At 46.3% G+C, this 27,633-nt stretch overlaps 1 protein-coding gene across 1 annotated transcript in view; it reads right to left on the bottom strand.

Moving 5' to 3' along the window:
* Positions 1 to 1,096: 1,096 nt before the first annotated feature.
* THAP5 (THAP domain containing 5) overlaps positions 1,097 to 27,633 on the bottom strand; it is an 86,376-nt gene continuing 59,839 nt past the window's right edge. Inside the window, exon 5 of the mRNA XM_063927295.1 lies at positions 1,097 to 2,018. Within this exon, the coding sequence (XP_063783365.1) occupies positions 1,344 to 1,904 (561 nt within the window). The 5' untranslated portion in view covers positions 1,905 to 2,018 and the 3' untranslated portion in view covers positions 1,097 to 1,343. The remainder of the gene's footprint in view (positions 2,019 to 27,633) is intronic.

Here is a 27,633-nt window from a genome sequence, read left to right as displayed (position 1 = left end):
TGAATGTTTTTGCATTGTTTTCCATTATTTAGAGCACAGGTTCTCAAACTCGGTCCTCAGGACCCCACATGGTTCATGTTTTGCAGGTCTCCTGTAGTTTTTTAAAATGTGACAGTTGGTGATACACAGTGCACCTGCTGGGTGACATGTAAAACGTGAACCGTGTGGGGTCCTGAGGACCGAGTTTGAGAACCACTGATTTAGAGGAATTAACCAACAGCAATTAAATGCTTAACTATACTTGTGCCTTTGAAGTTTAACTTGGGATCAAAACGACTATGAAAAGGGATCAATCGTTAATATATTCCAAATAATACCAGGGTCTTAAACAGTGAGTTAGTCCTAAATGTTTCCTATAGCTATACTTCTTGAAGTACTTGTCCGTTAGTAGTTCTTTCTTTGGCAGGATTATTCCCCCATATGCTGTCACTTTTAAACATCACTGTAGGACTAGATATTTGTAATATACCCCATTGGGGACTGTATCAAACACTATGTTAATTATTGTCTGCTGGCTTATTGTGGAAGAAGTCCAGCCATCAGGGGGGGTGCTGTGGGCACAGCTGTCCTGGGTCCGGCCTCTCTAACAGAGAGAAGAGGGCCCAGGCCACTCATACCGCCATCCGCCCGCCGCCGTTGGTCCCCATCGGCCGCAGCTCCCTAATGAAAATGTCCCTCTCAAAATGTCCGCCACCTCAGAGGACACAGTTATTAAAGATACGTAAATGCATCCCTAGCATATCTCTTTGTATATGTATTTCCCCTTGCTATATAGACTACTTGTAGTTTAGGTTTGTGGTCCTTTAGCTGAGGAACACATTATTGTTTGTACAATGAAAATTCAAATGCCAGTGACACAAACATGTTAACATGTGGTGGTCACAGAATTCTTGTATCTGCATTCAGGGATGCTGAACGTAAAATAGGCAGGTAAGTGTCCTGCATACTGTGTCATACCACACCCAATAACAAGTCTGTATGGTGACATTGGATATAATTGTGTGTCAAGGTCATCCTCATTAACATGCATTGTATTAGTGTTACAAAAACAAGTTACATATACTGTATATTAGAGAAGACAGTTTTGACACATAAATAATTTGCCAGTGCTTTATAAATCAATTACTTTTCCTCAGCCTGCCACCCAATGCAAAATAAAAAACCATTGCCAGGCAATTGTAATCTGTCCCTCCCAAAATGATAGCCCCATAGCAAGATGATTGTGTTAGTAAATAGAAGACTGGATGAGTAGTGCTATTATTAGGCACCAATTATCAAGAAGACTACATAACCAGTCTGTGCACCTTATTAGTAAGAAGGTGTGCAATAAAATAATTACATATTTATTGTGCCATAGCAAAATCAAAATTATTCTGACAACTATCATAACTATCAATAATTTGTAACTTTTCATCTGATAGCAAATTTTCCTGTTTTAACTTTTTAATAAGGGCCTCCAGTGATCTCAGGCGTATAAGCATTAAGTTTTCTTGCACTTCAAGAAGTGCTATTTTGGAATGGAGTTTAGCAATGGTTTTCAATAACTGATTCCTGTCAAAATCAGGTTTACAGTATGAATGCTCATTTTCTAAGAGCTCATCTGCCTTTTCTGATTCATTGGAAAATAGCTTTTCTACATCAGGATTTTCTTCAACAGTGAACTGATCATGCAAGATGACCTGACTTGTCAAGACAGGCTGTTTTTCTGAAATTCCATCTGGCACAATAATAGTTATAACAGGTTCTGCAGGCAAATCCATTTGTTCCATAGTTTGCTTAATTACAGTAAAAGCTACTGATTTGTCAGAGGCTTGTGGATTGTTGCTGAAATGATCTACACAAAAACTATGCAGATTCTCTCGGACAATGTCACCCTGCCCTGCTAATGGAACGTTAAAAGCCATCTTGCAGTCTGATGAGGTGTTAATAAATATAGTTTCCGGGGAGGAATGATGCAGTTTGGCAGGTTGGCATTTCAAGGTTTCGCATTGTTTGTCCAAAAAATAGCTCTTTGCAATCTGGAAACAAAAATATAAGAAAATTATTATTTATATAAACACAAAACCACAAACTTCATACTCCAATACTTTGCAAATTATAATTTGTTTGGGTATTCAGCTGAATATTTATTTATAGCAAAACTTGAAAAGTAATAAGTCATTCCATACACAGTTTATAATAATATATTTTTTTATTTAACAACAAAGCCAGAGGTGTATAGGCCGTAGGCCTCAATGGGAAGATTCCTAGTGGGCTCGCGCTCTTATTGGGCCGCCTGTCAACTGTGTGACTTTTTGTTTAAACACATGTCCGTAATACAATGCTCCCTGACGGCCCATGTGAGCACTGCAGGCCAAACTCTGCAGTGTTCTCTCCCCAGCAGAGTGGCACACCCCTGGGGATGAGAGAGATGGGATGAGATAGATAGCAGCAGAGAGACAGTCAATCGGGTTGGCTATGTTATGCTGGCGGTCAGCATACCGACACTGGATCCCGGCAGCAGAATGCCGGCGGGGGCGAGCGAGCTTGGTGTCTCGCTGTGCTCGCCACAGGTTCTATTCCCACTCTATGGGTGTCGTGGACACCCACAAGTGGAAATAGACCCCGTAGGTTGGCATTCTGATTGCTGGCATTTTTAGCGTTTGGGATCCTGGCGTCGACATGCTGACTGACGGGATCCCAAACACAGGTAACATAACTGCATCCCAGTCAATCACAGCCATCCTCTTCCTCCCTCCCTGCCTTCTGCGCCTCTCGCAAAGCACTTCTGGGAAGAGTGCAGACAAATGGGTGCTGTGGGGAGAGGCTGGCCAGGAAGAGACTGCAACTTTTCTTTCCTTCCCCACTGTCTCTCTGCACTCCAGGAACATGGAGATGGAGAAGATGTTGAATGCTAGCCTGAAGCTTGAGAGAGGATGTCACCAGCCTGGCCTTCAACATGAACCAGCTGACAGGCCTGGGAAGGTGAGCTTGACTCCTACATGTCTGCTAGGTGCAGGGGGACATGGAGGTGCAGTAAAGAAGGGTGACATGAGGGTGCAGTAAGGCAGGTTGACATGGGAATGGAGTAAGGCAGGGTAACATGGGGGTGCAATAGGCTGGGTGCAAGCCTGGTTTCATGAGGGTGCAGCATAGCTGGGTGCATAGTGACACTGTTTGTCATATGGCTGAGTGAAGGGTAACATGGGTGCAGGGTGACATGGGGTGCAGTAAGGCTGGGTTCATGGTGATGTGGGTAAAGTAAAATGGGACTGTCATGTGGGTACGTGGTAATATGGGGGTGTAGTAAAAAGTGGCTGGTGATGGAGGTACAGTAGGGCTGGGTGCATGTAACATGATGTAATAAAGGTGGATCTGGTGATGTAGGGTATATGAGGGGTCACCAATGGGACTTTTCACCATGGGATCTACTTGGTCTAGAATTGGCCCTGCAAGTAGTGACACACTTGCATGGTAGGCAGCACGCCGGCACCTGTCATAGCGAGAGGGCTTTGGAGGATATCTTAATATCACAAGATGAGGTATTTCATATGATATTTAACACAGGAGTATGTTTCCATACAAATTAAACATTTTAAAAATGTAAAAAACTAAATTTTGATTTTCTTAAAAAGCCAATATTTAAAATTTTTGAAAAAAAGATATAACAAAATGCTCATACTGTTGTTAATAAATCCCCAAAGTTTTATTTGGGGATCATGATTCGACCACATGCTATAAGAGCTTTCATCTTTGAGTGATTCATGAAAATGGTATTTAAAGATCAACAAACAATATTTTTTCCACTAAAGATTGGTGAGCTCGGGCGCAGTGATGTAAGAACCCAATCCAACTTGATATCTGCCCAACCAGATAAAAGAAATGTACTCAAATATAGAAATAGTGGTAGATCAAAGGTGAAAGACTAATCAAGACACTTCAATAAAAACACTAATGAAAGTATATGACAAACCAATACTTAACAAAGTTTCCAAGCATAGAATTTTCTCACAGATGTTGAATGATCCAAACATGTACATGCAAGGAAAAACAAAAATAAAAAATATAATGTGTAATACTGTGTTTGGAAGGAGAAAGGTGGCTATCAAGCTTTTCTTGATGAATAATCTGATAGCGTCTCGCCACCACTTAAATAGAAGAATAAGCGTACCGAAAACACACTTAAGAATGGATAGTATAAATATACATAAAAGTTTCTTTTTAACCAGAATCTCAGAACCAGATCAGGCCCAAATCACAAGAATCGATTAGGAAGATAATGCGTACCCAACTCACTTACTTGTAAATGCGTACCCAACTCACTTACTTGTATAAGGGTTGGGATCCACAGCGATCTCTTTGAATGCTGATTCCACACACAAATTGGCGTAATACAACTTGATTTATTCCAAACACAATAAAAATACACTAAAATTACTGAATAGGTACAATCCTGTGGCACTTACCACTTGTGGTCTGGGAAAATGTAAAAGGCCGGCTTATTCAACACAATTGAAGTATCTTCCCACATGGAGTATCTTTCCACTTAAGTTTGTGCACCTGCACAGAAGTGGGAGCAGGCGCTGTCTGTATAATCTCATCCCCAAACACACGTGCATTACTCTAATATAGTGAACTGGAAAAAATATTATTTGTGGATTTTTAAACACAATTTTCATGAATCACTCAAAAATGAAAGCTCTTATAGCATGTGATCCCAACTCTTTATCTCAATTGGGTGTGCTGCAAGTACAATGTAAAAATATACGTTATGGTAAGAACTTACCGTTGATAACGGTATTTCTCCCAAGTCCACAGGATAACAATGGGATATGATGAAGCGACAGCGGATTTGCACCAATCGGTCAAAGCTTTTCTGGCCTCCCAGCATGCAACGGGCCCGTCCATATATCCCTGCCTTCTGGCTTAGGCAAATCAGTTGTATTCCAAAGCTCAAGGCAGGAGCATCATAGATAGCCCTAATCAGGCGATAAAAACACACATGCACACCCTTCCGTACAAGAAGGAAGAGGTTAGTGAGTAAAAGGATCCTCAAATCAGGTGCATCAGGGTGGGATCCCTGTGGATTTAGGAGAAATACTGTTATAACGGTAAGTTCTTACCATAACGTATATTTCTCTGGCAGGGTCCACAGGTTATCCACAGGATAACAATGGGATTTCCCAAAGCAATTTAGTGGTGGCGACGCTCCTGATTGGACAGGAGAATCCCTCGCCCGAATTCAGCGTCATGAGAGGCAAAGGTATCCAAGGCATAATGTCTAATGAATGTGTTAATGGAAGACCATGTGGCCACCTTACATATCTGTTGTGCTGCCCATGATGGACCTACCTTATGAGTAGCGTGAGCAGAGACATTAGCCGGAACAGGGAGATCAGCCTGAGAAAACTGTATGCTTCTGAAATCATCATCCAAAGCCATCCTGCCAGCGTCTGCTTATCAGCAGACCATCCTCTCTTGTGAAATCTGTAGAGAATGAAGAGAGAATCTGTCTTTCTGATGGCACTGGTACGATCCACGTAGATCCTTAATGCACGGACCACGTCCAGCAATGCATCTCCCACAGAAAGGCCTTGTACCTGGAAAGCCAGGCCTACAATTTCTTCATTAAGATGGAATTTAGATACCACCTTCGGAAGATACCCAGATCTAGTTCTGAGAGCTGCTTTATCTGGATAAAAAAATCAGAAATGAGGAATAACATGATAATGCCCCTAAATCTGATACTCTTCTAGCTGACACCATAGCCAGTAGAAAGAGAAATTTAGCTGTCAACCATTTAAGATCCACTTTATTAAGTGGTTCAAACGGGGCAACTTGAAGAGCTTTCAGGACTAGACTTTAGTCCCAAGGCACTGTAGGTGGAACAAAAGGAGGTTGAATGCGCAGAATGCCCTGGAAAAAAGTATACACATCCTGTAAATTGACAATTTTCTTTTGGAACCATAAAGTCAATGCCGACACTTGCACTCTCAAGGAAGCCACCTTCAAACCTTTATCCATTCCTGCCTGAAGGAATGCTAAGACCCTGGAAACTCTGAAAGACTTAGGGTCCATTTTCCGTTCACTGCACCAATGAATATAGGTTTGCCATATTCGGTGATAAATATGAGCTGAGGAAGGTTTCCTTGCTCTGAGCATAGTTTGAATTACCTGTTGTGAGACTCCTCTTGACTTCAAGATAGAGGTTTCAAGAGCCACGCCGTCAAAGACAGTCGATCCAGATGTCTGTGATAACAAGGACCCTGCATCAGTAGATCTGGACATTGAGGGAGTAGAAGTGGAGCATCCATCGACATTCTCTGCAGATCTGTGTACCAATGCCTTCTGGGCCAAGCCGGAGCTATTAGTATCACGGCACCTTTCCCTTGCTTTATCTTTCTCACCACCCTGGGTAATAGGGTGATCGGAGGAAACACATAAGCCAGATGAAAGTCCCATCTCACCGACAGGGCATACACAAAGATCGCTCTGGGATCCTTTGTTCTTGACCCGTATACCGGAACTTTGTTGTTCAGACGGGACGCCATGAGGTCTATCTCTGGCAACCACCACTTGTCTACTAAAGTCTGGAAGACATCCGGGTGTAGATCCCATTCGCTTGCCTGAATAGCGTGTCGACTGAGAAAGTCCGCTTCCCAGTTTAGGACTCCTGGAACGAACACTGCAGACAAGGCTGGATGATGAAGTTCTGCCCACTTTAGTATGTGACTTACCTCCTTCATCGCTTTTCGGCTGCGAGTTCCTCCCTGATGGTTGAGGTACGCTACTGCCGTTGCATTGTCCGAGCGGATCTGGACTGGTTTTCCCCGAAGAATGTCCTTTGCCTGAATCAGTGCCATGTATATGGCCCGAAGTTCCATTATATTTATTGACAGGCAACTTTCTTCCTTGCTCCACTGCCCCTGAAAACACAACCTTCCTGACACTGCTCCCCAGCCCTGGAGACTGGCATCTGTCGTCAGAATTTCCCAATCTGATATGCAAAAGGGTCTCCCCTTGTCCAGATGGGATGTCTGTAGCCACCAGGCTAATGACCTTCTTACTTTCAACGTAAGAAGCATAGTCTGTGTTTTTACCATCTGATGCCACCCATTCCATTTGGCAAGAATCAGAAGCTGCAGAGGCCTCGAGTGGAATTGTGCATACTCCACCATGTCGAATGTTGACACCATGAATCCCATCACGCGCATTGGTGCGTGAATGGATACCTTTTGACTGTGTAACAAGTCCTGAATCCTTCACTGAACCGTGGATATCTTGTTTAGAGGTAAAATTACTCTCTGAAGGCTTGAAACCAGTACAGCCCCCAAGTGAGTCATCCGCTGTGACGGATGCAGAGACGATTTTGCCCAATTTATGAGCCACCCATGGTTCTGCAGACACGTTATTGTCTGCTGCAGTTGACATAGGAGCAATTCTGCGTCAGTATTAAAAGATTGTCGAGGTATGGAAATATTCTTATCCCCTGCTGGCGGAAATAAGCTGCCATTACCACCATAATCTTGGTAAATACTCTGGGAGCTGTGGCTAACCCAAAAGGTAGGGCCTGGAACTGAAAATGCTGTTGGAGGATAGCGAACCTGAGATAGCACTGATGGGACAGTGCTATCGGATCATGTCGGTAAGCATCCTGTAAATAAAGGGATACCATATAATCCCCTGGCTCCGTGGCCAAAATGATGGAACATAACGTCTCCACGTGAAACCGAGGTACCCAAATGTATTTGTTCAGCACTTTGAGAATGGCCTGAAATGACCTATTTGGCCTCTGAACAAAAAACAGGTTGGAGTGAAAACCCTATCCTCCTTGTGCAGGAGGAACTGGAATGACTACTCCTGACTGAAGCAATTTCTGGACTGCCTCTAACAAAGCCCTGGCCTTCATCTCTACCCGAGACGGGCTGGTACAAAAAAACCTTCGAGGAGGGTGCTTCTTGAAGGCAAAATCATAACCTAGAGATACAGCTTCCTGCATCCAGGAATCTGTTGTAGACTACTGCCAGATCTGTGCAAACTGAAATAGTCGGCCCCCCACCCTGGGGTCCCCCAGGTGGAGGCCCGGACCATCAGGCTGATGGTTTATTATCTGTCTAACCGGTCCTCTGGTAGCCCAATGCTTTTTAGTCTTACCAGACTTGTTGTATTGGGCTTGCTTGCCATCACTTTTTCCTTTAGCATTTCCTTGAGACTGAAAGGGTCGAAAAGCCGGAACTTTAGGTTTAAAATTGTATCTGGAAGAAAACTTGACCTTCTTGGAGTCTGCGTCTGACTCCAGAATACAGTATCTGTCAATTCTTTACCAAAAAGAATATCTCCAGAAAAGGACAAAGATTCCAAAACCTTCTTAGATTCTCAATCAGCTTTCCATGTACGTAGCCAAACTGCTCTGCGAGCAGCTATTGTTGAAGCTGATGCCCTGGAGGCAATAGTACCCATATCCAATGCTGCTTCTTCCAAGAACATTGCAGCCTGTTTTATATGTGCTATATGGGATTTTTGCTCTCTAGAAGCTATTGAAAAATCCCCCTCCAATGCATCAGACCAGGCAGCCACTGCCTTTGCCATCGAAGCTGAAGCCATGGCTGGCCTTATGACTGCCCCAGAGAGGGAAAAATGGTTTTTAGAAAACCATCCACTCTCCTATCCGTGACATCATTTAATGATGTTGAAGGCAAAGGTAATGTAGATTTTTGCACTAATCGAATTACATGCATGTCTACTTTAGGGGGCACCTCTCTTTTTAAACAATCCCCAGCTGGAAGAGGATAATTAGAATTCCATTACTTAGGAATTCTAAACTTCTTATTGGGCATAGCCCAAGCCTCTTCCATGATTTCCGTCAGCTGATCTGACCCTGGAAACTCAGTCTTAACTGTTTTGGGACGTTTAAACACAGGTGCCTTGGTTTTTAACACAGGCTCTGCTGAATCGGACAGAATGACTTTCATAGCTTTAATTAACTCAGCTATATCCACTGAGCTGAGACCTTCCTCCTCCTCTTCGTATGCCGAAGTAGAATTAATTGAGCTTTCATCTTCCGATGAATCATCTGAATCATGTGTAGCCTGTGAGGGTGAAGAGCTACTTACCACTGGCTTTTCAGCTTGTTTCTTTTGAAAGGCTGCTGCTGGAAGTGATACACCATAGGTGGGGAGCTGCATGTAAAGGTTAATAGTGTAACCTATACCTGGTACAGGAGTTGGAGGAATTATCCGTTTAGCTATACTGGATAAAGTCTGTGCAAACATAGCTCAAGGTGGATCCATCTGCACCTGAATCTGCCTTGTATTTTTCATTAATCCCTGGTGAAAGCTAAAACAATTTGCACACAAACCATCCTGAACCAGATCCTGAGAGGATAACACAGCTTTGCAAGACAAGCATGATATGAGTGTTTGTGTTGCTGTGAGTGTACCTTCCTCACCTTTGCCACTCTTAGACATGATAAATAATCAATACTTCCACAGTGTACTACACAATTTGTGACTGTAATCACTTTAAGCTTCTTAAAGTGACATACAATCGGACCCTACCCATGCACCAGCATTGAGGATCGGAATAAACAAAACTGAAAGAAATATAGGGGGTAATTCTGAGTTGATCGCAGCAGGAACTTTGCTAGCAAAACCATGTGCACTGCAGGGGAGGCAGATATAACATGTGCAGAGAGAGATAGATTTGGGTGTGGTGTGTTCAAAAAAATAAAGCAGACAGTATTTACCCTGCACAGAAACAAAATAACCCACCCAAATCTAACTCTCTCTGCTAATGTTATATCTGCCCCCCCCACCCCCCCTGCAGTGCACATGGTTTTGTCCAACTGCTAAAAAATGTCCTGCTGTGATCAACTTGGAATTACCCCCATAGTAAGTCAGCAATCACACTAGCAGTCAGTCATATATTATACATTGGTATAATAAGAAATATGAGCACATCATAAACTACAACTACATTTTAAGTATGTAGGAGAACATATTACTGCATCATGTTTAAACAGATCTAACGTATTCGGACGCATTGCGAAAGAAACAACAGTAAATGTATAGACTCATATGCAATAGGCCATAGGTTCTCAAACTCGGTCCTCAGGACCCCACACAGTGCATGTTTTGCAGGTAGCCCAGCAGGTACACAGGTGTATTAATTACTCACTGACACATTTTAAAAGGTCCACAGGTGGAGCTAATTATTTCACTTGCGATTCTGTGAGGAGACCTGCAAAACATGCACTGTGTGGGGTCCTGAGGACCGAGTTTGAGAACCTGTGCAATAGGCACTTATCTAACTATTCATACTCAAAAGGGTAGATAGAGACTTAGTGCTGTATTACCCGTACTCAGTAGAGTGGGATACTCACCTAGCTTCCAGGACCGATTAATACGTTAGCAAACACTGAGTGGATCCAGACACTACTAGTGTACACTGCCGCTCTATGAACCTATAGTGAACACAGACGCTCGCCTATGCTGCGACTGGGTCCTCTTCGTGTACAGCGTCTGAGACGGAAGCGGGAAACAGTTCATGGCGGGAGACTCAGAGGAAACTGGTCATGAACCGGGGGGAGGGGCAACCAGGAGAGCGCCTGACTTCACCGCTGCTGACATCAACCCTAGGGATCGCGGCCTCATACTATTCCTGAAGCCTCTGATCCCTAAGGCCTAGCGCTGGTGCACCCGGGGTGGCAGCCGCATCAGCGACTGTTTGGTAGTCTCCTCCCAAAACAGTGCGGCTGTGTCCGTATTCTCCTACTAAGCGGAACCGATGCCTTACCTTCTCCCCATGCTCCGGCCACAGCCTGGTAACGTCTGCTGGACCTGCTAGTATATCCGACACAGACGCCCGCCGAAACAGCACTGTATTCGTGGGTAAGCGTTGTCGCTACCCAGTGGAGAGATGTTGGAGCGACTCTTTCTAAGGTACGTATAAGACGCTGTTTAGAAAGATCACTCAAGAAAAAAACAGGATTTTGATACCTACCGGTAAATCCTTTTCTCCTAGTCCGTAGAGGATGCTGGGGTCCATTTTAGTACCATGGGGTATAGATGGTTCCGCAGGAGCCTTCGGCACTTTAAGACTTTTCAACTAGTGTGAACTGGCTCCTCCCTCTATGCCCCTCCTCCAGACCTCAGTATAGGAACTGTGACCGAGGAGACGGACAACTTCGAGAGAAGGATTTACATTAACTAGGGCGAGATTCACACCAGCCCACACTCTACAGACATGCCTCCTAACATGGCCATAACATAACCCATGCTAACGTGCATGTACAACAAAACAGACAACCTCTGTAAAAAACAAACACAACACTTGTGTAAGAACGGTTATCAAAATTCTGCAGGAAAATTGAGCACTGGGCGGGCGCCCAGCATCCTCTACGGACTAGGAGAAAAGGATTTACCGGTAGTTATCAAAATCCTGTTTTCTCATACGTCCTAGAGGATGCTGGGGTCCATTTTAGTACCATGGGGATGTACCAAAGCTTCCAGTACGGACGGGAAAGTGCTAATGTTCCTGCAACACTGACTGACCAAACTGAAGGTCGTCAGCCACCAAGGTGTCAAACTTGTAGAACTTAGCAAACGTGTTTGCACCTGACCAAGTAGCTGCTCGGCAAATTTGTAATGCCGAGACACCCCGGGCAGCCGCCCGGGATGAACCCACTTTCCTCGTGGAGTGGGCCTTTACAGAAGTCGGTATCGGCAATCCTGCCTTAGAATGAGCATGCTGAATTGTACCCCGGATCCAGCGAGCAATAGTCTGCTTAGAAGCCGGACACCCAATTTTCATAAAGGACAAACAAGGCCTCTGTTTTCCATAATCTAGCCGTTCTTGACACATAAATCTCCAGAGCCCTGACGACATCCAAAGATTTGGGAACGGCTGAGGTGTCAGAAGCCACTGGCACCACCACAGGTTGGTTAATATGGAATGAAGACACAACCTTAGGAAGAAAATGCTGACACGTCCGCAGTTCAGCTCTATCTTCGTGAAAAATCAAATAAGGACTCTTATGAGAAAGCTCCTAATTCAGACACACGTCTGCCTGATGCCAAGACCAACAGCATGATCACTTTTCAAGAGAGAAACTTTAACTCTACCTCCTGTAGGGGTTCAAACCAGTCCGATTTTAGAAACTGCAACACCACATTTAGATCCCATGGTGCCGCAGGCGGCACAAAAGGAGGTTGGATGCGCAAAACACCTTTAACGAATGTCTGAACTTCAGGAAGAGAAGCCAATTGTTTCTGGAAGAAAATGGACAAAGCTGAAATTTGTACCTTGATGGACCCTAGTCGCAAACCAGCATCCACCCCTGCCTGCAGAAAAAGGAGAAGCCGTCCCAATTTAAAATCCACCGCAGGAGATTTCCTGGATTCACACCAGGAGATATATTTTCTCCATATTCGATGGTAATGTTTGGACGTTACCCCCTTTCTAGCCAGAATAACGGTGCGGATGACTGCCTTAGGAATACCCTTACGAGCTAGGATCTGGCGTTCAACAGTCATGCCGTCAAACATAGCCGTGGTAAGTCTTGATAAACTAATGGGCCTTGCTGAAGTAGGTCCTCGTGAAGAGGAAGGGCCCAAGGGTCCTCCAAGAGCAACTCCTGAAGAACTGGATACTAAGCTCTCCTTGGCCAGTCTGGTGCGATGGGAATCACCCGAGCCTTCATTATTCTGATCAGCTTGAGAACCCTTGGTATTAGAGGAAGTGAAGGGAACAGATACACTGACCGGAACACCCACTGGGTTACCAGAGCATCCATCGCCACTGCCTGTGGGTCTCTCGACGTGGAACAGTATGTCGGAAGTTTCTTGTTGAGACGAGAACATTGTCCGACTGGATCTGTATGGGTAGATCGTGGAGAAGATGCGTTGCTTGTTGAAGGCAGTTTTACACTGCTCTTAACTCCAGAATGTTTATATGAAGAAACGTCTCCTGACTTGACCACCTTCCTTGGAAGCTTTTTCCTCTCGTGACTGCTTCCCAACCGCAGAGGCTTGCATCCGTGGTCCCTAAGACCCAATCTTAAATCCCGAACCTGCAGCCCTCCAATAGGTGAGACGATTGCCGCCACCACAGGAGTGAAATCCTGGTTCTTGTTAACAGAATTATCTTCTGATGCATCTGAAGGTGTGATCCGGACCACTGGTCTTAGAGATCCCACTGGAAAATCCTGGCATGGAATCGGCCAAATTGTAGGGCCTCGTAGGCCACTATCATCTTTCCCAGTAGGCGAATGCATTGGTGAACAGACACTCGTTAAGGTTTCAGAATTTGTTTTACCATTTCCTGGATTTGTAGAGCTTTCTCCATTGGAAGGAAAACTCTCTGCACCTCGGTGTCCAGTATCATTCCCAGAAATGATAGTTTCGTTGTCGGTTCCAACTGAGATTTTGGAAAATTCAGGATCCATCCGTGTTGTTGAAGCACCCACAGAGATAGAGTCATGTCTTGTACTAGCTTCTCCCTGGACCTCGCTTTTATGAGGAGATCGTCCAGGTAAGGAATTATGTTGACTCCTTTCTTGCAAAGAAGAACCATCATCTCCGCCATCACCTTGGTGAATACCCTTGAGGCCATGGAGAGACCGAAAGGTAACGTTTAGAATTGGTAATGACAGTCCTGTACCGCAAACCTCAGATATGCATGATGTGGAGGGTAGATGGGAACATGTAGATAAGCATCCTTGATGTCGACTGATACCATAAATTCCTTCTCCTCCAAGCTGGAGATCACCGCTCTCAGGGACTCCATCTTGAACTTGAATCGTTTTAGAAATAGATTTAGAGACTTCAGGTTCAGAATTGGTCTGACCGAGCCATCCGGCTTCGGGACCACAAAGAGGCTTGAATAAAAACCTTTTTTCTATTGTAATTCGGGAACCAAGGAAATTACCTTGTCTTGACACAATTTTTGTATTGCGTCCAATACCTTTGTTCTGTCTTGTACCGAAACTGGCAAGGTTGATTTGAAAAATCGGCATGGGGGAAGTTCTTGGAATTCCAACCTGTAACCCTGGGAAACAATTTGTAACACCCAAGGATCCAGATCGGAACAACTCCAAAGTTGACTGAAAAACAGTAAGCGAGCCCCCACCCGACCGTCCCCCCGCAAGGGAGCCTCAGCGTCATGCTGAGGACTTTGCAGCAGCAACAGCTGCTGGTTTCTGTTCTTGTGAAGTAGCAGGCGTGGTAGGTTTTCTTTCTCTACCGCGATCTCTGCCTGTAAACAAGGGGTTTCCTTTCACCTTTTTGTACCTGTTGGGCCGAAAAGGACTGCATGCTGTTAGAATGATACCATTTCTTAGGGGGAACATACACAGAAGGTAAAAATTCAGATTTTCCTGAAGTAGTTGTGGATATCAGGGCATCCAACTTGTCACCAAAAAGGGCCTCCCGATTATAAGGGAGCGTCTCGATATTCCTTTTTGATTCAGCATCAGCATTCCAGTGACGAACCCATAAAGTTCTACGCCCTGATACCGCCATGGTGGTGGCTCTGGAACTGAGCAAACCCACATTGTTCATAGCTTCGACAAAATATCCCGCCGCATCCTTGATGTGGCCAAGGGTGAGGAGAACTTCATCTCTATCCACAGTATCAATATTAACCATTAAGTTGTCTGCTCACTTCTCTACCGCATTACCCACCCATGCACTAGCAATGGCGGGCCTGAGAATGGTACCATTCACAGCAAATAAGGATATAAAAATAGTTTCCAACTTATGGTCAGCCGGGTCCTTAAGAGACGCTGACCCAGGGTCAGGCAAGGTTATTTTCTTAGAAGGTCTAGAGACTGAGGTGTCTACCACTGCAGGCGTCTCCCACCTTTTCCTATCCTCAGGGAAAGGATATGCAACCCGTAAGCGTTTGGGAATAGTAAATTTCTTCCCAGGGTTAGACCAGGCTCCCTCACAGAAATCATTCAGAGGATTTTAGACGGAGGAAAAGTTATTTCTTGTTTTTTATTTAGTCTAAAATAATCATTTTCCTCAGGTGTAGGTGTACTATAAGGAAACTCTAACATCTCTTTAATAGCAACAATCATACGTTGAATGCTTTTAGCCAACTTGGGGTCTACCCCCCTTAAATCCCCTGTGTCATCCGTGTCGGATTCCGTGTCAGTGTCCCCCTTCATAATCTGTGCAAGGGACCGTTTCTGGGCACCTGAGGGGATTTATGTAGATGACCCTGAAGGATCATTAACCCGGGCATCCTCTACAGACTGTCTCCAATAAATAGTCTGCTGTTCAGAGTCAGAAACTTTTGTGCTAACATAGAAATCTTTTCACCCACTCTGGCTCCTTCTGGGATGGAAGAGCCATTACAGTACCCACTTGTGCATCCATAATAGGTTCCTCCGGAGAGGACTCCCCCCCCCCCCCCTCTGTCAGACATGACACACGCGTGTACAGTCACACACATACAGCCCCCTTACACACAGGAGATAACGGGGACAGACCCACAGTAAGGCCCAGTAGAGGAACACAAGGGGATCTGCCAGCTCACACTCAGCGGTAAATTAGAAATGTGTGAAACACACTCACAACGCTGATTTATATTATTAATAATTATAATTATAAGCTCCTTCCCTGAACAGTGTACTTGTATCTCCAGAGAAGCGCAGCGTGGATTCCCTCAGCAGCGTCTGCAGGGAGAAAATGGCACTGAGTGAGTGAGCTGAACAGCCTGAGATGCTCCGGCCCCTAAAATGGTGCGTTTCCCCTAAGGCAGGGGAATTATTTCACTGTACACGTGTACAGTATGTAAGCCAGCAGAGAGGTAACATGTCACTCAGAGCGCGCACCCCCCCGCCCCGCGTGCTCTGCACCCGAGACATGGCTGCGCTGGTACCTTAATTAGCCGTCACGATGACCGGAGGACCGCTCTGCCGGACTCCGGTGAATACTCACCCGTCTTCTGTCTCTGTTAGGGGGTGGCGGCAGTGCTGTGGGAGTGAACCGCGAGCCATGGGTGAGCTGTGTTCAGTTCCCTCAGGAGCTAATGGTGTCCTGTCAGCGGAGACTAGAACCATTAAACTAATTGAGAAATTGGTTCTAATCTCCCCCCCTAATTCCCACGAAGCAGGGAAGGTGTTGCCAGCATCTTCACTGTAAAATAAAAACCTAACAAAGTATTTTCCAGCAAAGCTCTGTAAAGCTTCACCAGAGTGTGTCCAGTTTCCTGGGCACATTTTCTAAACTGAGGTCTGGAGGAGGGGCATAGAGGGAGGAGCCAGTTCACACTAGTTGAAAAGTCTGAAAGTGCCGAAGGCTCCTGCGGAACCGTCTATACCCCATGGCAATAAAATGGACCCCAGCATCCTCTAGGACGTATGAGAAATAGTAAGACTATAAAAATAAAATAAGAAAGGTTAGGGCTGCCAAAAACCAGCAGCCCTCTGACCATGGTCCGGCTCCTGCCGCACCAAACAAAAAACTGATTTGCCTGAGCCTGGAGGCAGGGATATATGGACCGGCCCGTTGCATCCTGGGAGGCCGGAAAAGCTTTGACCGATTGGTCCAAATCCGCTGTTGCTTCAGCATATCCCATTGTTATCCTGTGGACCCTGTCGGTGAAAACCTTAATAGCACATTTTGCCTGGAAAAAAAATGCAGCTTTAAGGCATATAACATCAAAACCGTTGAACATAGCCTAAGAATTGGGGGTTTTCTTTACACCCATGGTAGCATTTATTCTACCAAATTTCATTACAATCTGAAACTGTCAGTCTGAAACCTGTTTTGATTTGGTGTTTAATATCCCTAAAGTAAAGTAAAAAAACAACTTTAGTGTAAGAGCTCACTCCTTTATTTCTCTCCTCAGTAAGTATAAAATGCAGCCACACTCACCAAGCATGCATTAAAACACTTGGAAAATGTATTTACTGGGAAACATAAAGGGTTTGACAGGCAAAGTGCCCTGACATGCACACACCAACACAGATGTTTAAATATACAGTTCCAGAACCATGGAAAACATCATGATATTGTCATTCAAATGGCTGTTTACAGAGTTGATACTGTTATCATTCAGACTATGTATAACTTCAGTGCCCAACATATGGGATCAATAATTTAAAAATAAGATTTTACTTACCGATAAATCTATTTCTCGGAGTCCGTAGTGGATGCTGGGGTTCCTGAAAGGACCATGGGGAATAGCGGCTCCGCAGGAGACAGGGCACAAAAAGTAAAGCTTTTCCGATCAGGTGGTGTGCACTGGCTCCTCCCCCTATGACCCTCCTCCAGACTCCAGTTAGGTACTGTGCCCGGACGAGCGTACACAATAAGGGAGGATTTTGAATCCCGGGTAAGACTCATACCAGCCACACCAATCACACCGTACAACTTGTGATCTAAACCCAGTTAACAGTATGATAACAGCGGAGCCTCTGAAAGATGGCTTCCTTTAACAATAACCCGAATTAGTTAACAATAACTATGTACAACTTATGCAGATAATCCGCACTTGGGATGGGCGCCCAGCATCCACTACGGACTCCGAGAAATAGATTTATCGGTAAGTAAAATCTTATTTTCTCTATCGTCCTAGTGGATGCTGGGGTTCCTGAAAGGACCATGGGGATTATACCAAAGCTCCCAAACGGGCGGGAGAGTGCGGATGACTCTGCAGCACCGAATGAGAGAACTCCAGGTCCTCCTTAGCCAGAGTATCAAATTTGTAAAATTTTACAAACGTGTTCTCCCCTGACCACGTAGCTGCTCGGCAAAGTTGTAATGCCGAGACCCCTCGGGCAGCCGCCCAAGATGAGCCCACCTTCCTTGTGGAGTGGGCCTTTACAGATTTAGGCTGTGGCAAGCCTGCCACAGAATGTGCAAGTTGGATTGTGCTACAGATCCAACGAGCAATCGTCTGCTTAGACGCAGGAGCACCCATCTTGTTGGGTGCATACAATATAAACAACGAGTCAGATTTTCTGACTCCAGCTGTCCTTGCAATATATATTTTTAATGCTCTGACAACGTCCAGTAACTTGGAGTCCTCCAAGTCACTTGTAGCCGCAGGCACTACAATAGGCTGGTTCAGATGAAATGCTGACACCACCTTAGGGAGAAAATGCGGACGAGTTCGCAGTTCTGCCCTGTCCGAATGGAAAATCAGATATGGGCTTTTGTAAGATAAAGCTGCCAATTCTGACACTCTCCTGGCAGAAGCCAGGGCTAGAAGCATGGTCACTTTCCATGTGAGATATTTCAAATCCACCTTTTTTAGTGGTTCAAACCAATGAGATTTTAGGAAGTCCAAAACCACATTTAGATCCCACGGTGCCACTGGAGGCACCACAGGAGGCTGTATATGCAGCACTCCCTTAACAAAGGTCTGGACTTCAGGGACTGAAGCCAATTCTTTTTGAAAGAAAATCGACAGGGCCGAAATTTGAACCTTAATAGATCCCAATTTGAGACCCATTGACAATCCTGATTGCAGGAAATGTAGGAATCGACCCAGTTGAAATTCCTCCGTCGGAGCACTCCGATCTTCGCACCACGCAACATATTTTCGCCAAATTCGGTGATAATGTTGCACGGTTACTTCCTTCCTTGCTTTAATCAAAGTAGGAATGACTTCTTCCGGCATGCCTCTTTCCTTTAGGATCCGGCGTTCAACCGCCATGCCGTCAAACGCAGCCGCGGTAAGTCTTGAAACAGACAGGGACCCTGCTGAAGCAAGTCCCTCCTTAGAGGTAGAGGCCACGGATCTTCCGTGATCATCTCTTGAAGTTCCGGGTACCAAGTCCTCCTTGGCCAATCCGGAACCACTAGTATCGTTCTTACGCCTCTTTGCCGTATAATTCTCAATACTTTTGGTATGAGAGGCAGAGGAGGAAACACATACACCGACTGGTACACCCAAGGCGTTACCAGCGCGTCCACAGCTATTGCCTGCGGATCTCTTGACCTGGCGCAATACCTGTCCAGTTTTTTGTTGAGGCGAGACGCCATCATGTCCACCATTGGTCTTTCCCAACGGGTTACCAGCATGTGGAAGACTTCTGGATGAAGTCCCCACTCTCCCGGGTGAAGATCGTGTCTGCTGAGGAAGTCTGCTTCCCAGTTGTCCACTCCCGGGATGAACACTGCTGACAGTGCTATCACATGATTCTCTGCCCAGCGAAGAATCCTTGCAGCTTCTGCCATTGCCCTCCTGCTTCTTGTGCCGCCCTGTCTGTTCACATGGGCGACTGCCGTGATGTTGTCCGACTGGATCAATACCGGTTTTCCCTGAAGCAGAGGTTCTGCCTGGTTTAGAGCATTGTATATTGCTCTTAGTTCCAGAATGTTTATGTGAAGAGACGTTTCCAGGCTCGTCCATACTCCCTGGAAGTTTCTTCCTTGTGTGACTGCTCCCCAGCCTCTCAGGCTGGCGTCCGTGGTCACCAGGATCCAATCCTGTATGCCGAATCTGCGGCCCTCCAATAGATGAGCACTCTGCAACCACCACAGAAGAGACACCCTTGTCCTTGGAGACAGGGTTATCCGTAGGTGCATCTGAAGATGCGACCCTGACCATTTGTCCAACAGATCCCTTTGGAAAATTCTTGCGTGGAATCTGCCGAATGGAATCGCTTCGTAAGAAGCCACCATTTTTCCCAGGACTCTTGTGCATTGATGTACAGACACCTTTCCTGGTTTTAGGAGGTTCCTGACAAGCTCGGATAACTCCTTGGCTTTTTCCTCCGGGAGAAAAACCTTTTTCTGAACCGTGTCCAGAATCATCCCTAGGAACAGCAGACGAGTTGTCGGCATTAACTGGGATTTTGGAATATTCAGAATCCACCCGTGCTGTTTTAGCACTTCTTGAGACAGTGCTAATCCCATCTCTAGCTGTTCTCTGGACCTCGCCCTTATTAGGAGATCGTCCAAGTATGGGATAATTAATACGCCTTTTCTTCGAAGAAGAATCATCATCTCGGCCATTACCTTTGTAAAGATCCGAGGTGCCGTGGACAATCCGAACGGCAGCGTCTGAAACTGATAGTGACAGTTTTGTACAACGAACCTGAGGTACCCCTGGTGTGAGGGGTAAATTGGAACGTGGAGATACGCATCCTTGATGTCCAAGGATACCATAAAGTTCCCCTCTTCCAGGTTCGCTATCACTGCTCTGAGTGACTCCATTTTGAACTTGAACTTCTTTATGTACAGGTTCAAGGACTTCAGATTTAGAATAGGCCTTACCGAGCCATCCGGCTTCGGTACCACAAAAAGAGTGGAATAATACCCCTTCCCTTGTTGCAGAAGAGGTACCTTGACTATCACCTGCTGAGAGTACAGCTTGTGAATGGCTTCCAACACCGTCTCCCTTTCGGAGGGGGACGTTGGTAAAGCAGACCTCAGGAAACGGCGAGGTGGATCTGTCTCTAATTCCAACCTGTATCCCTGAGATATTATCTGCAGGATCCAGGGATCTACTTGCGAGTGAGCCCACTGCGCGCTGTAATTTTTGAGACGACCGCCCACCGTCCCCGAGTCCGCTTGAGAAGCCCCAGCGTCATGCTGAGGCTTTTGTAGAAGCCGGGGAGGGCTTCTGATCCTGGGAAGGAGCTGCGTGTTGCTGTCTCTTCCCTCGACCTTTGCCTCGTGGCAAATATGAATAGCCCTTTGCTCTCTTATTTTTAAAGGAACGAAAGGGCTGCGGTTGAAAAGTCGGTGCCTTTTTCTGTTGGGGAGTGACTTGAGGTAGAAAGGTGGATTTCCCGGCTGTAGCCGTGGCCACCAAATCTGATAGACCGACTCCAAATAACTCCTCCCCCTTATACGGCAAAACTTCCATATGCCGTTTTGAATCCGCATCGCCTGTCCACTGTCGCGTCCATAAAGCTCTTCTGGCCGAAATGGACATAGCACTTACCCGTGATGCCAGTGTGCATATATCCCTCTGTGCATCACGCATATAAAGAAATGCATCCTTTATTTGTTCTAACGACAGTAGAATATTGTCCCTGTCCAGGGTATCAATATTTTCAATCAGGGATTCTGACCAAACTACCCCCGCACTGCCCATCCAGGCAGTTGCTACAGCTGGTCGTAGTATAACACCTGCATGTGTGTATATACTTTTTTGGATATTTTCCATCCTCCTATCTGATGGATCTTTAAGTGCGGCCGTCTCAGGAGAGGGTAACGCCACTTGTTTAGATAAGCGTGTTAGCGCCTTGTCCACCCTAGGAGGTGTTTCCCAGCGCTCCCTAACCTCTGGCGGGAAAGGGTATAATGCCAATAATTTCTTTGAAATTATCAGCTTTTTATCAGGGGCAACCCACGCTTCATTACACACGTCATTTAGTTCTTCTGATTCAGGAAAAACTATAGGTAGTTTTTTCATACCCCACATAATACCCTGTTTAGTGGTACCTGTAGTATCAGCTAAATGTAACGCCTCCTTCATTGCCAAAATCATATAACGTGTGGCCCTACTGGAAAATACGGTTGATTCGTCACCGTCACCACTGGAGTCATCGCCTGTGTCTGGGTCTGTGTCGACCGACTGAGGCAAAGGGCGTTTCACAGCCCCTGACGGTGTTTGAGTCGCCTGGACAGGCACTAATTGATTGTCCGGCCGTCTCATGTCGTCAAACGACTGCTTTAGCGTGTTGACACTATCCCGTAGTTCCATAAATAAAGGCATCGATTCTGGTGTCGACCCCCTAGGAGGTGACATCCCCATATTTGGCAATTGCTCCGCCTCCACACCAATATCGTCCTCATACATGTCGACACACACGTACCGACACACAGCAGACACACAGGGAATGCTCCTAATGAAGACAGGACCCACTAGCCCTTTGGGGAGACAGAGGGAGAGTTTGCCAGCACACACCAAAAGCGCTATATATATATCAGGGATAGCCTTATAATAAGTGCTCCCCTATAGCTGCTTTGTTATATAAAAATATCGCCATAAATTTGCCCCCCCTCTCTGTTTTACCCTGTTTCTGTAGTGCAGTGCAGGGGAGAGACCTGGGAGCCGTCCTGACCAGCGGAGCTGTGAGAGGAAATGGCGCCGTGTGCTGAGGAGATAGGCCCCGCCCCTTTTCCGGCGGGCTCGTCTCCCGCTATTTTGAGAAATCAGGCAGGGGTTAAATATCTCCATATAGCCTCTAGGGCTATATGTGAGGTATTTTTAGCCTTTATAGGTACTCATTTTGCCTCCCAGGGCGCCCCCCTCCCAGCGCCCTGCACCCTCAGTGACTGCCGTGTGAAGTGTGCTGAGAGGAAAATGGCGCACAGCTGCAGTGCTGTGCGCTACCTTTAGAAGACTGCAGGAGTCTTCAGCCGCCGATTCTGGACCTCTTCTGTCTTCAGCATCTGCAAGGGGGCCGGCGGCGCGGCTCCGGTGACCATCCAGGCTGTACCTGTGATCGTCCCTCTGGAGCTTGATGTCCAGTAGCCAAGAAGCCAATCCATCCTGCACGCAGGTGAGTTGACTCCTTCTCCCCTCAGTCCCTCGCTGCAGTGATCCTGTTGCCAGCAGGAATCACTGTAACATAAAAAACCTAGCTAAACTTTCTCTAAGCAGCTCTTTAGGAGAGCCACCTAGATTGCACCCTTCTCGGCCGGGCACAAAAATCTAACTTGAGTCTGGAGGAGGGTCATAGGGGGAGGAGCCAGTGCACACCACCTGATCGGAAAAGCTTTACTTTTTGTGCCCTGTCTCCTGCGGAGCCGCTATTCCCCATGGTCCTTTCAGGAACCCCAGCATCCACTAGGACGATAGAGAAATATAGATAATAGGATTAAAGGCTTAAGCGTAATATGGCGACCTCTGCACAATGCAGGGAGGCCCCAAATCATGTTAGGAGGGAATGAAGTATATTCTGTACCATGTGTTATGTTGGAAGGTCTCAGTGGTATGTGAGGTAAGTGAGAAAGATGTGGTGTATATACAGTATGTTGGCATTTTATAGCAAGTGGAATATTTGAGTGGCATATGGGGCTAGTGGTTGGATTCTGAAGCAAACAGACGGTTAAGTAATGTGGGGTTATTAAAGTTGTTGTGGGACTATTGTTTATTATTGACATTGTGGGTGATCTGTGGCCCCTTAAAGAGTAGAAAACAATACAGTGAAAACATGGCAGTAGACTCTCCTATGTTGGGGCACTCTATCTACCCCTGAATTATTGTCTGGATACAGTGGACATAAAAAGTGTTATAAAACTTAGCTTTTATTAGTCATCAGACGAAAGCAGAAACAAAATAGCAATCCACAAATACCCGGGTATCTTCTACCTTTTCCATTGGCTCTTACCAGTAGGGGCATCTCACCCCGTATTCAATGCTTTGGCAAATGCGGGACATTAGAACTCTGAAAATACCATGAAACCCACGCCTCTTTCTTTGACAGGGACTACAAACAATTGATAAATATTGTTTCATTACTGATAAAATTGGCTGTGGCCTAATCATAAGAATCAGAGCCTGTGTATCTTGTAATAATGTTGTATTTTTTTGTATGTGTTGTGTGTCCATATTTCACCTTTTGATATGCTTTGGAGTTTACTATACTCCAATTTTATTATGTGATGACTAATAAAAGCTAAGTTTTATAACACTCTTTATGTCCACAATATCCAGACAATACTTCAGGGGTAGATAGAGTGCCCCAATATAGGAGAGTCTAGAATACTTGTTACTCTCAGGGAGCACCACCAATCAATACATATCAATCTCAAAATCAGTATTATTTGGTTAGATCTACCCTCTAAGCAGTATATAACAATTGATCTGCCTAATACTTGAGCGGTCGGTACCCTCTCTTCGCCCCTTAAAGAGACTCAGATTGCCAAACTTTTCAGTGACATACTGTATACAGCATAGCATGAAGAATAGCTTCACTTCCTTTATAAACATTAAACAAAAAGATTTTGAACTTGACTTTATACCAGTTTCCATCTTCCACATCTACAGTTAACACATTTTTTTAAGATTGGACAGCAGTGTTGCTTTTCTTGCTAAGGTTTCCATAATTTTAATAACGAGTTTTATGGTAAGAACTTACCTTTGTTAAAACTCTTTCTGCGAGGTACACTGGGCTCCACAAGTCTGGACAATGGGGTGTAGAGTAGGATCTTGATCCGAGGCACCAACAGACTCAAAGCTTTGACTGTTCCCAGAATGCACAGCGCCGCCTCCTATATCACCCCGCCTCCTAGCACAGGAGCTCAGTTTTAGTTAACCAGCCCAATGCAGTAGCAGGAAAAGAGACGACAACGGTAAGTAGCCACATACACCACACTCTCATGACAAGAGAAGTGTCAGCGGCTAATGCCATACCAACCCAAAGAAGCTAAGTGTGTCAGGGTGGGCGCCTTGTGGAGCCCAGTGTACCTCGCAGAAAGAGTTTTAACAAAGGTAAGTTCTTACCATAAAACTCGTTTCCTGCTGCGGGGTACACTGGGCTCCACAAGTCTGGACAATGGGGATGTCCTAAAGCAGTTCCTTACTGTAGCGGGCACAAGAACCCGGTGTCCAAAGGAAGCATCCTGGGAAGCGGCAGTATCGAAGGCATAGAACCTTATGAACGTGTTCCCGGAGGACCACGTAGCCGCCTTACACAATTGATCAAGGGTCGCACCACGGTGGGCCGCCCAAGAAGGTCCAACAGACCGAGTAGAATGGGCCGTAATGTGAGCAGCAGCTGTCTTCACATAAGCATGTGCAATCACCATTCTAATCCATCTGGCCAGGGTCTGCTTGTGAGCAGGCCAGCCACGTTTGTGAAATCCAAACAAAACAAAAAGAGAATCAGATTTTCGAATAGAAGCAGTTCTCTTCACATAGATACGGAGAGCCGGTACCACATCCAAAGACCGCTCTTTGGGAGACAAATCAGGAGAGACAAAGGCTGGAACCACAATCTCCTGAGTAAGGTGGAACGAAGAAACCACCTTAGGCAAATATCCGGGACGAGTCCTAAGAACCGCCCGGTCACAGTGAAAAATCAGACATGGGGAACTACAAGACAAGGCACCCAGATCCGACACTCTTCTAGCAGAGGCAATAGCCAGCAAGAACACCACCTTAAGAGAAAGCCACTTAAGGTCAGCTGAACCAAGAGGTTCGAATGGAGGCTCCTGCAACGCCTCCAAAACCACGACAAGTCCCAAGGAGCCACAGGCAGGACATAGGGAGGTTGGATACGCAACAGTATAGGTATGCACATCAGGTAAGGTCGCAATTTTTCTCTGAAACCACACCGACAAGGCAGAAATATGAACCTTGAGGGAGGCCAGACGCAGGCCTAAATCTAGGCCCTGCTGCAGAAAAGCCAAAAGTTTGGCTGTACTAAACTTGGAAGCGTCATAATTGTTAGATGCGCACCAAACAAAGTATGAATGCCAGACCCTATGGTAAATCTGAGCAGAAGCCGGTTTCCGGGCCCGCAACATAGTTTTAATGACCTCTTCAGAAAAACCCTTAGCCCACAAGACGGAAGCTTCAAGAGCCACGCCGTCAAAGATAGCCGGGCTAGGTCCTGGTAGATACAAGGGCCCTGAACGAGGAGGTCTGGGCGTTAAGGAAGTAGAAGTGGACGCTCTGACGACAGGTCTTGCAGGTCTGAGAACCAGTGCCGTCTGGGCCACGCCGGAGCTATGAGAAGCAGATTTCCTTTTTCTTGCTTGAACTTCCGAACTACCCTGGGCAGGAGTGACACCGGAGGGAACACGTACGGTAGCCAAAACCTCCACGGCACCGCCAGCGTGTCCACGAATGCTGCTTGAGAATCCCTTGTCCTTGCTCCGAAGACCGGAACCTTGTGATTGTGTCGAGACGCCATCAGATCCACATCTGGAAGACCACACCTTTCCACGAGGAGTTGAAACACATCTGGATGGAGGCCCCGCTCGCCAGCATGCACGTCCTGACGACTGAGAAAGTCCGCTTCCCAATTCAGGACTCCCGGAATGAATATTGCCGATATTGCTGGTAGATGGCGTTCTGCCCACTGTAGAATCCGTGAGGCTTCCTTCATTGCCAAACGGCCTCGAGTGCCGCCTTGATGATTTACGTAAGCCACTGTGGTGGCGTTGTCCGACTGTACTTGAACAGGACGGTTCTGAATTAAATGCTGGGCCAGGTTCAACGCCTTGAAGACCGCCCGCAACTCCAGAATGTTGATCGAGAGGAGAGATTCCTCCTTGGTCCACCGACCCTGTAAGGAGTGCTGCTCCATCACCGCGCCCCAAACTCTTTAACTGGCATCTGTCGTCAACAGGACCCAGTTGGATATCCAGAAGGGACGGCCCCCGCACTATTGTTGGTCCTGGAGCCACCAGAGCAGCGACAGACAGACCTCCGGAGTCAATGAGATCATTTGAGACCTGATCCGGTGAGGCAGGCCGTCCCACGTGGCTAGAATCAACTTCTGGAGGGGGCAAGAATGGAGTTGAGCATACTCCACCATGTCGAATGCTGACACCATGAGGCCCAGCACCTGCATTGCCGAATGTATCGACACTTGCGGACGAGAAAGGAAGCAACGAATCCTGTCCTGAAGCTTCAGGACTTTCTCCTGATACAAGAACAACCTCTGGTTGTGAGTGTCCAACAGCGCTCCCAGGTGCACCATGCTCTGAGCAGGGACCAGGGAGGATTTCTTCCAGTTGATGAGCCACCCTTGGGCTTGTAGAAACTGGACCGTCATATCCAGATGACACAGGAGAAGATCTGGGGAATTTACCAGGATTTACATGTCGTCCATATACGGCAGTATCCTGACCCCTTGACGGTGGAGTACCACCGTCATCACCGCCATAACTTTGGTAAAAACTCGCGGAGCCGTTGTTAAACCAAAAGGTAATGCCCGAAACTGGTAATGGATGTTGCCAATAGCAAACCTCAGGTATTGTTGATGTGACACTGCTATAGGAATATGCAGGTAAGCATCCTGTATGTCCAGGGAGACCATGTAGTCCCCAGGTTCCAAGGCCAGAACTATAGAGCGAAGGGTTTCCATACGGAACTTGGAAATCTTCACAAACCTGTTCAATGCCTTGAGGTTGAGAATGGACCGGGAGGACCCATTCGGTTTTGGGACTAGAAACAGCGGAGAATAGTACCCCCGGCCCCTCTGAGCAAGAGGCACCTGTACTACGACTCCTGTATCCAGGAGGGTCTGTACCACCGAGTGCAGAGTTTTTTGCCTTTGTCCGGTCCAAAAGGGACGTCTGTCTGGCAAAATCGATGAGGGGGTCGGTTTTTGAAGGCAATGGCGTAACCTCGAGTGACGACTTCCCGTACCCAAGCATCTGAAGTGGTCTTCAACCATTCCTGGGTATACCCTAGAAGCCGGCCCCCCACCCTGGGATCCCCCAGGGGGAGGCCCGCCCCGTCATGCGGCAGGCTTATCGGTCTTGGCAGCTGGCTGACGGGCAGCCCAGGCTCTTTTGGGCTTCGGCTTACCAGATTTGGAAGTGCGGGCCTGCTTAAGGTACGCCTGACCTTTTGCTTTACCTGAAGGACGAAAGGAGCGAAAGGACGTACCTTTAGCCTTCGACACAGAAGGAGCGGTATTAGGTAGACAGGCAGTTTTGGCAGCAGCCAAGTCAGCCACTATCTTATTTAAGTCCTCCCCAAACAGAATATCTCCCTTGAAAG

This window comes from Pseudophryne corroboree, chromosome 6, assembly GCF_028390025.1.
Source record: "Pseudophryne corroboree isolate aPseCor3 chromosome 6, aPseCor3.hap2, whole genome shotgun sequence".
Taxonomy (NCBI): Eukaryota; Metazoa; Chordata; class Amphibia; order Anura; family Myobatrachidae; genus Pseudophryne; species Pseudophryne corroboree.
The sequence above is the reverse complement of the archived record's forward strand: the minus strand, read 5'-3'. Positions and strand labels throughout refer to the sequence as shown.